Source organism: Halyomorpha halys, unplaced genomic scaffold (assembly GCF_000696795.3).
Source record: "Halyomorpha halys isolate HHAL.00 unplaced genomic scaffold, Hhal_1.1 Scaffold419.1, whole genome shotgun sequence".
Classification (NCBI taxonomy): Eukaryota; Metazoa; Arthropoda; class Insecta; order Hemiptera; family Pentatomidae; genus Halyomorpha; species Halyomorpha halys.
In genome coordinates this window covers 1-11,472 of record NW_027114485.1, presented here as the reverse complement: position 1 = coordinate 11,472, position 11,472 = coordinate 1, and the positions used below count along the sequence as shown (strand labels likewise).

Genomic DNA, 11,472 nt, shown 5'->3' with positions numbered 1-11,472 from the left:
ATATTAAAACAAATAAATAAAACAATGGATAATCTCCGAGCTAATTCCCATGCAGGTGTATGATGTGTATGATGGTGTATGATCTCGAGGGAGTCCAAAATAATATTTTCTGTTAAGATCGCAATATCCCTGATGCTAACACCTAGGCCTTCTAAAAAGCTCCTTGTGCTATCTGGTATTTTTCTGCAAGATCCAAACCAGAGGCCTCTCACGGTGAACTCTCTCTCTCCGAAGGTCTCGTGGAATTTTTCCTTAAGGAAAGGGACGTACTTTTCATATATCTTCTTTTTTTATAAAGAGTAAAAAGATTAATATAAAATATCTTACACGTCACTGCCGTCGAATACCGTTCCTCTTGTTTTAGCATGATTTATGAAGTAGCTCGATGTAAGTAAATATGTGCAAGGAGCCGGACAAGGTCTAATTATTTTTGACTTTACTATATTCACTCTCTTAGAGATTATATCAACCATTAATCGTATTAAGTACCTTTTTACGAAGTAAGAAAAGAAAAGGCTATCAATGGGTGGGAGTTAAGTTGTTTACGATTTTAATTAAACTTTTCATATCAATTTAAACAATTAAGTAATATTTAATATCAACTAAGTTCTATTCTAATTGAGATACTCTGAATAGAGTAAATGTAGTATATTCATAAAAAAATAATTCCTCTAATGCACCTTTAATTTTGTACATTTGAAATAACTGACAATCTTTCATAGCTAGTTATTATTATTATTGGCGCGACAGACCATGGAGATCCAAGGCATCGCGCGATGTGCTTAGAAAATAAATCGCGTTTCATGACGTGGTTTTCAAAGAGTGGATTCTTCACTCCTACGCCTATTTTTTTGAGTGCCACCCATTGGCTAACGGGCCTCACTAATGCCCGGGGGAGGCTGTGAGTGAGTATTGTATAATTATATGCTTGAAAAATTCCCGGATAGGGCCGGGGACTCGAACTCGCAACCTTTAGGTTGGCAGACAGCCGTTGCTACCGTCACCCCCATTACTACATTGCTAGTAGTAATATAAAATTCATAAATATAAACTATAAAATAATTTTGTATTCTACTAAAGAAAAAAAACTAAATATTTTCGACTTTCTTTGGTTTTTATGACAACAGTAATAACTTTAATAAGTATAGTAGTACAAAAGTAATAATTACCATATCAAACATAGAAACACGATAACAGAGTAATAGTAATTTTTTACTTAATCGATAAGCGGAAATATAGTGAGAGAAAGTATAAACATCGGAAATAATAAAGAATTTACAGTTTTTAAATAAACAAGATTTAATTTCAACTCAATGTGTGGCAGGATGCGCAAAAATTAGCTATATGTGATACTAATAGCTAAAGTTTCCATGGATACAATATTTATTTAGTAATGATTAATTCATGAATAAGGGTCGTATCCATGGCCAATTTTAGATATTAGTTTTAACTATAGCTAATTTTTATCACATCTCTGATATGTGGTGGTAAGAGAAAGTAGGGATGCGCACCGCACCAGATTGTTTTTTTATAAGTATAATTTATTAAAGTATATTTATAAGCATAATTTATTAAAATATATTTTATTGATAAAGTATAGAATTTCATTAGTCAAACAATTAGTGTTGAAGGAATGAAACTGAGATGGAGAGTTAAAAAATATTTAAAATTTAGCTTTTCAGGTACGATTTTTATTAATAGTCCATAATTTTCAAGTAGTAAGTTAATTTAACTAAATATCTAACAATCCAGAGTCCTTCAAGAATGATACATTTTTATTTAGTATAAGCTCGTTCTATGACGCCACCTAAAATTAAAAGGGAGAAAAACATTAAAATATCTTTTCAATTTTCCAGGATCGCCTATACCCGTCATCATAGTGTGGATAATCGCGAGGACAACCGTCCAAGACCCTAACGCAGTTACTATTATGGGAGTTCCAGAAACGGTAAGTTTATTACAAAATATTTCTTCTAGCGAGGAATCAATTACAGTTACATAGTTTTTCAATTGTCATTGATATCTTTCATTTATTTATTCCTACCTACCCTGCCTCACAAGTTTTTGCAGCAGCTTGATGTTACAAACGTATGTGTAATATGTGATATGTAATAAAAAACAATTTATAATTTTTTAAAAACATTCAAATTCAATTTTATTTTAGTTCTTCTCCTTCTCTCTTCTCTCTCATATATTGTCCTCCTTCTGAACTCAACATTTCCTCTGGTTTACAAAAGCTTTGTTTTGTTCACTGACCAGCTGAGAGAAATTTTCCGTGAGGACGTAGAGCCCGGTTTCCCTCAGTAATTAAACCATTAATCTAAAAGGTGGTGCAGAATAGAATTTTGTGTTCAGTAGTTTCGGAGACACTGCAGTCATGCATCCATCTCATGGCGGTCAAGCATTCATCGAAAGCGCTCCTGCTTCGTTAGAAATTTGGAATACATATGTTCTTCACTATAAAATAAAATTCTAGGAGTAAAAAACAGTAATGAGGCGTACTCATTGAATTTATCCGAATGGCTTCGTGGACTGGAGCTCTTCAAACAAAAAAAAACAAAGGTAGATTTGTTTTTATGGCTGATTTTTCAACTGATAATTCATAAATATGGTATAAATAATTTTTATTTTATAATTACTTCAATATAACTACCAAAAGACATATAATTGTGTAAAACCATGGTTTAGCTCTTTTAAAATATATTTAAAGCTATAATTTATTATAACATACAATTAATCAATTTTCAAAAATAATTTTTACATACTTTCTTTGACTTTATTTTAGCATAGCAGTTAAAATAATGGATGAAACCAGAATGAAATATGTTTTTCTTTTGATTTGTCTTATTGAATTTTAAGTGTAAAGAATCGAAGCTAATCTTTTGCATTCAATGCCGCTAGATAGTATAGATTCTGATAAAAATAATATCTACTTCTATATTAAATAATATAAATATAAAATCTGAATTTTTACGAACTGAACAACTTCAGGGCAGACTAAAGCTCTGTAGAAAACGTCCTAAAGCACTATTGGAAAGTGCTAATTTTATATATATTACAGCTATACTTCGTTGTCAAGTTCTTAGGCTAGAACATATAACGCAATCATAAAGACCCTATTCTTTGATTTTAGGCTTAAAAGAAATAATGATGTAATCACAAATATAATAAAATTATTGCCAACTTACGGCAGCTCAACTCTTCTGAAGAAAGTGTGAGGGCGGGTATCTTGGCAGAGAAGAAATTTTAAAGATGGCGATGGTAGAATCGAATACCTTTGATTAGATTACACGAAGCAAGGCGAATTGCCATCTTAAGGCCTCAGAGATTTAATTAATTCAGCAGGGTTGGAAGAGAGGGGAGTAAGTGGACGCCATCTCCTATCGATACCCCGTTCATTCCATAGAAAGTGGTCATATCGATCGTGAAACTATATTATAATCAATATAATTAAAATCATTATTATAATATTTTGTAGTTGGATACCGAAATATTAAAATATTTTATTATAAATTTAAAGTTTGTTAGTAATATGAATTATATTTTACTTTTTCTGAGTGAAATCACCCTTTCATTTATTTTAACATCAGAACGACGTTACAGGCATTTTGCCAACCATCCAGTTCATTGATTTACTTAAAAAATAATGCACAATAGTTCTTAACAATTTACAATGCATTTCAAATAAATAAGTCTGAATTAATTTTAAGTCATTTAAATATAAACTACGTATTTACATACCTAGCTTCAGAATTATATCCAGTTACAAATTATTTTTTGAGATTAGGCCAAAAATGGAATACTGATAATTCTTTTTTTTTCTTACCTTAATTTATATAATGAACCCATGTCAACCCACATTAAAACATCATGTCATATTCAACCCTTGAATATAAGTTGAAATTTTCATTGTACTGAAAATAATTCAGAGAAGATGGGCATAATACAAAAATGGATGTTAATGTTGAGGTAACATTTAAAAAATAATTAATAGTAAAATTTAGCATCACAATTAATTAAAGTATTTTGAGATAGTTAAGACGAATAAGAAAATATTTATGATAAGTAAAAAAAAAATCTTAACTTGTTTCAAATTCACTTTATATTTTTTATAAAGCTGTTGATTGTGCACTATTTTTTTTTATTTTAGTAGAGAAATGATTGGGATAGTGGGAAAACCACCCAAAACGTTGTTCAGACATTAAAATAAATTATGGATATGACAAATCTTCCAGTAATTGAAAAGGAAACTATTCAAATCAAAATAGTTAATTTTAAAAATTCAAAAATCATAACGTGAACTGTATTTACTTTATTTTATTTTTAAAGTGAAATAAATTTGTGTTCTTATTTGTCTACATACGCCGTCTGGTACATTATTAGTCTATCGATTATATAATCGTGGTTAAATTAACTTTTTATTACTTTTGGTTATTTTTGTGACCAAAGGCTCATGAAATGAATTTCCTTGGATAGTATGGGTTCGATGGAATGTTAAAAATTAATTAAATTAAATCTGTACTGCTACAACCCTTTTTGGGTCAGGGGTGCAGTACATTGTAAGGAAGTGCTGTTACTACAACAACAGTTCTGCAAAGAGGTGATTTGGTCAGAATCACGCTAAACCCACAGATTTTTATCCAATTAAGCTACCCACTTTATGAAGCGATTGGACCCCATAGAGCTCCCGAACCCACAGAGCTGACTCAACGGCTACAGGTAACTGATAATTATTATCTTCCACAGCCGGATTGGAACCAGGGTCCTTGGAGTTAGTAGCCCATTCCCTTACCAATGAGCTATCCACCCCCTGATGTAATATTAATATATAATAATTTCCGAAAAAACACCCTACCTTTTTTTTCCTATAGTATCAACACGTATTTGGCTGAACATTTAACAAATCAATTTTTTTTTTTTTTCCAGTTTAAATAGGATTTAGGGGAAATCGGGGAGACTATAAACAAAAACGAATGGAAGGAGAATGTCTGAGAGGGAGAAACCGCTTATAGAACTTGAACAAGTTTTAACAAAGATTTATTAAGCAGAGGTGGAGAGTGGCCAAGGCTATAATTTTGAATTATTGTTCAAAGAAAAAAAATTGTTAAAGTCCAAACTAAGTGAATACTTTTAGGACTTAAATTAGCAAAGTTATTTTTTAGATCTATTATTATTGATGTCAGATTTTGGAGAGATCAGTGGATTATAGAGATTTGGATAAATTTTTTTCAATCCTTCAAATCTTCTGAAATAGCACCAATTTTAACATTTTATAATAGAGCGTTATTAGTTTCAAAATACTTGGATAATTTTTAAAATATTTTATCTACAGTCTATGAATAAAATTAATAATAAATGACAAAATGAACAGTTGCTATGACTTGTACCTTGGGCTATGACTTTACCTTAGGACTTATAATTAAAATCGATAGGCAAATAAAACAAGCGATATGAAAAACTTTATTATATTTCTTAACAGGAATCCATTTATATTGAATTTTGTTTAAATGTCAAAAGAATAAAGCAGTCGATAAAGGGTGTAAATGGATTTCTGAAAAGAAATTAATATTTTTTTAATAAATAAAACCCTCTGGAACTTAGTTGGAGGATTACAACTAATTATTTATATTTAAATATGTGAAAAACTTTGTTTAATGATAAGTCAGAACACAGTAAAAAAATTAATACAGCGTCTCTACCCCATTTGATATATCTTATCTCTATGGTCTATTTATTAAGGATTAATGCATCTCAAATCCTGAAAAATAAACAAGGAAGTTGTTTGAATAATAGAGGACGCTGTCATGGGCGTAGCCAGGATTTCGCTAAGGGGGAGCAGGTCTCAGCCCATCACACAAACACACGCATACAAATATATACATACATACATACATATAGTCCATTCTGAAACGTTGGGTGAAAGAAAGATATCTTATTCCGCGTTCCAAGAGATCCTCCACCATTTTATTTCTGCTTTCTAAAATTCAATCATTACTTTTTAATGCTAAACTCATTTTACTCTAATCTCTTACTATCCACCTAATTTAGGCTACATTGGAGGACACATTTTCGAAATATATGTGTACTGAGGGAAATACACGTGCCCTTAAGAATGCGAAGACGAAAGTAGCAGAGGGAATCTGGTGACATCAACGTGGAAACGACTTATCAATCAACCCTTATAATCGGACTAATGGTTCGATCGATAAACCCCAAACACAAATTTGACAGCAGAAAGAACCTACCAAATTTTTTCATATCTATTAAATAATAAATTCGATTCTGTGGACATAAATTATTTTCATTGAATACGACGCTTCCCTATGTTTGGTGCTGAGGAAGCAAAATGCGTACTAATATCCACACATTGTGCTTTATGATTTATGTTTTGAATTTGTTTTAATTAATTAATTACTACAGTAATCACTCATAATTTCTCATTGTTGTTCCAAATCTTACTAACCATGGAATGGAGCCAAATACCTCCAGAGATAGGTAATAAGGAACTGACGTACAAAGCCGCAGTTAGCAGTTAGACTGGCGGTCCTATCCTAATCCAATTTGCGGGATTTGGTCGACTCTATTAGCATATCTATTGCCCTGTTGAGTCGACTCCTATATCGATTAGTAACGATTATCCTATACTATCATACAATTAGATAATATATCCACACAATATGCCGAGTGAGGTAGCTCAGTGAGGTAGGTGCTGTGCTACTAACTTCCGAGCCCGTATTTGAATCCAGTTGTGGCAGATAAATATTTTTTTCTGTTATTGTAGCCATAAATCAATCCTGTTGATTCGAGAGCCACCCAGCCTCTACAAAATGGTTACCCTTAATTGGAGGAAGAACCTGTTGAACGTGATCTTGAACAAATCACCTCCTTGCATAACCTTTGTTTAAGAACAGCACTTCCTTACAAAATACCGAACTCCTAACTCTAGATGGTTCTTAGCGGTACATTATTTTTTTTTCTTTTCAATACAATATAATAAAATACTAATTTCGTCCAAGTTGTGTTAAATGCTCAATTTTTTTTTAATCCTGATCCACTTACAACCTATTCTTTTTATATATTTCGAATAAAAAAAATTATATTCTTATCCTATCAGATGTATAACGATCATTATCAATCTGGATGTTATATCAGTCGAGGAACTTGTAAGAAATCTAGGCTCAAATAGTTTGGGTATGTCTCCAGAATGTCAAAAACACTATGAAAAAGTCAGATATGATGTTGAAACAGAAGAAAGAAGATGGAAGGAAAGACCTTGGAAGCCTTGAGAGGAAGGATTCAACGAAAGCTTGAATAACAGACACGTATAAACTGGTCTATTTGGCCGTGGGAAGGTCCGTAATCACAATAATAAATTTGGATAATAAATGAGATTTTTAAAGTATTATTCATTGAATAAGAAGAATATACTCTTATTTGATAACTACAATTGTTAAAATAAAGTTTCTTAAAAAGTTAAAATCATTATTTTTTTAATACAAGAATGAAAACTAATTTTAACAACCTATGTATGGAAAATCTTCTTATGAATGTATTTTAGGGACACATTTCAATCCGTAATCATTTTCTTACTCTATAGAATTAATTAACAAATTATTTATCGATAGACCTAAATTCGTCTGTTTTTTTTTTGTTTTGTGACTTGAGCAATGCTTGTTAATGATTTCCAGAATCTATTCTTAATAAAGAATTTTTTTTCTGCCCCGGGTGTAACGCAGAAGCTGATGCTTAACCCTGGTCGCGTTATTATTTTCTATTTAAGCATCTTAAAGTCATAAGAAGAAGGAAGGGGAGAGAGGAATATTACCAAGAGTATTCTTTACCTACTAGCGGACTGCTGCGGGCTAATAACCACTGGTCGAGAGATATTGATTAAAGAGATTGTTGACTTAATATTTTGACTGACAGTAAAAAGTTTAGGCACAAACTGAAAGTAACTAACAGTCACGAAAGTACATACTAAAAGAAACGGTCACTCTACCTGTTAAAGTAAGAATTATACAAAATAAATTATAAAAAAAGAAAGTGTTAAAGAAATAAAGAAATAAAAATTCTGAAATCTGTAGTAGAAAATGTAAATGGTGAGTAATGGATTTATTTATGTTTTTGTTTTTTTCATAATTTATTTTGTATAATTCTTACTTCTTTAATATAATATTTCATCTTCTATAGTTATTAATCAACTACTTTCTACTTTATTCTTTGTTATGTATATTTCCAAGTTTGTTTGTTTATTATTTTCCTTTATTTTTTATGTTTCTCTGAGTAATGGTTATTATCTCATTTTTTTTCTTTTTAGCTCAGATGAAGGCCTGAAATTCGGATCGAAACGTCAGCACAAATAAATAAATTTTTGTTTATTTGCTGACCGCAACCCCGACCATCTTCTCTTCAAATTCATCTTTAGTTGCTTTTAAAACCCTTAAACACGAATTCTTATATAAATAAAAGTTAGAAATTTTATACTTTGATAAGGGAGAAAAAGCAGTTTCAAATAAAGGAAAAATTCGCATACGTTTTATTTTAAATCTTTTAATATGTGCTAAAAAATTAAATGATAAAGAAAATTGTATCAATTATAAAATCTATAAATTATCTTTCAACATCAGTCTTACGTTCATCAACACTCATTAAAAAAACAACTCACCCGAATAGACAACACTTGTTGATAGTCGCTTATAATTTAGTGAAAAGCATTGGTTGTTACTTTATTCTTGCAGCAAAAAACTTTAAAAACGAAATTTTATAATCAATATAATTTTACTTTCAGATGAACCAGTGCACAATGATGTACACCAGCATGACAGATTGGATCTACATCATTCCAGTTCTTGTCGTCCTCGTGGTGAACTTGCTGTTCCTCTGTATGATCATGTGGGTGAGTATTATCGATCTGGTCCATCTCCAATATCGATTGTAGAGAGCACAGTCCTTTCCAAAACTTCACCGCTACCACTCCTAGTGATGTCCCGACTGAGAGCTGGTGACTGTTTACGCGCTTGATGGATAGCCTCTGATTTAGCAAGCATAGCACAGATCCACATTAATCTCTTCCCTCAGAAAACAGTTTTTTTTTTCTAGCCTAATGAGGAGGAGGGAAGAGGAAGGGCCTAAAATTAATTATAGCACTAGGAGCAGAGTATTTAAAAATGGATCAAAAGAAATTCTGAGAAAATAAAAACAAAAATAGACTCCTATATCTTCGCGTCAGCTGTAATGTATCAAATGTGAAAACGCTTAATTTATATTCGTCATACATTAATTGCAAAAGGAACTACTTTCTTATTAAAGTGATTTTCTTAGTTTAATTATGTAAACTACTGAGAAAGCCTTTTAAAGAATCTTTAAATTTATTTTCACCTCCCCCTGCCTTATAAGCAATACAGGTGTGCAGCAGCAGTTCGATGTTACATATCCATCATCAAACAACAGATAATAAATCAATTTACAATTTTAATGATTTATGTACAGTTTTCTTTTAGGTTTCATTAGTTTTCAGTCTTCTGCGCCTCTTCCGTCCGCAGGCATTTCACGGGCAGGTCTTCTTCTTTGATGAAGATTGAAGTGGCTTGGTCCAATAATTCCGGTTTCCCTCAGCAGTCTGGCCCGTAATGCATCAAAGGCGGTATACTCTATGATGATGTGCACGGTAGTCTCCGGAACACCACAACTAGGGCTTAGGGGGTCGATATCCATCCTATGGCCATGAAGCTTGGGTCGAAATCCTCCATGCCCCGTGAGAAATTGAGGGAGCCAGTAGTCTGGGAGGACCCGCTTTGCTTCTATCCGTGACCGAACGGAGGGGAAATATTTTCTTAAGGTAGCACCTTTTGGGCTTGTCATCCAACGCCAGATCCACTCTTCGGTGGTATCCTCCCGGAGAATGGTTTTCCATTTAGTTGGGCTCTCGTCAACCCTCACCTGAAGATTTACTGGCAGACCTGCTGTGCCCTCTCTCTTGAATCTAAACATCATCACTTCTTCCTGCAGGAGAAGGTAGAGTAGTACTCCTCCCGCTAAAACTTGCACCGCCTCATGTGAGACACTCCAGTATGCCTTGGTGACTCTAAGTAAAGCCGTCCGTTGGATTGTCTCCAATCTTCTCTTCTGCCATTGCGAGAGATTCCGGTTGCAGGAGGAGGAGGCATATCTCAGAATACCCACGACCACTTCTTTATATATGGTCATTGTCGCAGGGTATCTGAGGCCCCAGAAGGCCCCCACCACACGACTAAGGTCGTTCAAGGATTGAGCCACCCTATTTCCCAAGAATCCAAGTGAGGAGTCACATTAAATCCTCTTCCAAATCTCGCGCCTAGGTAAGTGACTACCTCACTCTTATGTCAACATTTTCAAAGCAACAAGAGTATATAACACCAGGGAGCGTCTCATGAGGCACAAAAACTTTCCTATATTAATTATGATGATGGTTAGTTACACTTTGTAGTTTTTCGTGCTTATTCGAAAGGTGAAATGCTTTTGTTGGTAGGAGTAACGTAAAAAAAAAAAATTTTCTTCTTTTTAATTTCTATTCTGTCTTAGGGTCAGTGCCCTTTTTGAAATTAAACATTTTTACCGACGTTCCACAACACAAGAGAAGGAAATTATACGGGAGTAAATTGATTTCGTGACGCGAGTGAACGCTCGAATGAAACGGTTGTGGTGGTAGAAAACACTCGATGTGTTTTGCATTTAAATTAAAATATCTCTAAAACTAAAATTGAAGCTGAAGTGAGGGAAATTTTCAGTATTTCATCCTCTTTGCAAGGAGCTATAGTTCTAAATTGTATCATGACACTATACCCAGATAGAGAGGCGAAAAGTGGAAACAATAGCGCCAGAAATGAAATGATAAAGAGTTTTTGAAAATTTGAAAAAATTGTCAATAATGTAGTATTTAGTATTTTCCAACATTTTTTTCAATAGTTCTTAATTTTCAAAGAAACAGGTTTTAAATCACTTAACCTATCACTTAAACTAGGAGAAGAAGAAATTTACCTCTAATTCCAATTATATTAAGTGGAGATTTAAATATAAATTCTGCTGACTAAGAATCTAAACCTTAATAGATTTTCTACCGATAAATAAATTTTAAGAATGGTAAACTCACAAGAAAGTACTACAAGAGGTGGTATAATGATTGATAAGAATTTGCAAGACATATTGAAAACATTCAATCAAATGTCTTCATTTCTTATTTTAGCTATCATAAGCCAATCATATCAACATTTACTATTAGTGCTAATGATAATGTAACCTATAATTTCAGGAATGAATTGAATAATTAAATAAAACACTATTTAATAATTATAATTAAAGAAGAAAAGAAATAAAATAAACATGTTATCGTATATTTATTTAATAATTATAATTAAAGAAATAACTTTAACCCTAAATTGTATTCGATTCCTTACCTGATCATTTCGAATCGAAAAATTGCAGAAGCATCAATGA

The 11,472-nt window shown here is 32.4% G+C and overlaps 1 protein-coding gene across 3 annotated transcripts in view; it reads left to right on the top strand.

Annotated features, from left to right (window-relative positions):
- The window catches only part of LOC106682506 (diuretic hormone receptor), a 283,519-nt gene extending 272,280 nt beyond the window's left edge, over window positions 1-11,239 (top strand). For 2 of the 3 annotated variants that reach the window (XM_067051687.1, XM_067051688.1), the window contains 2 exons: window positions 1,857-1,948; window positions 8,789-11,239. In XM_067051687.1, the coding sequence (XP_066907788.1) occupies window positions 1,857-1,948; window positions 8,789-8,938 (242 nt within the window). In that variant the 3' untranslated portion in view covers window positions 8,939-11,239. The remainder of the gene's footprint in view (window positions 1-1,856; window positions 1,949-8,788) is intronic. The other variant, XM_067051685.1, reaches the window with a different exon arrangement.
- Window positions 11,240-11,472: the final 233 nt, after the last annotated feature.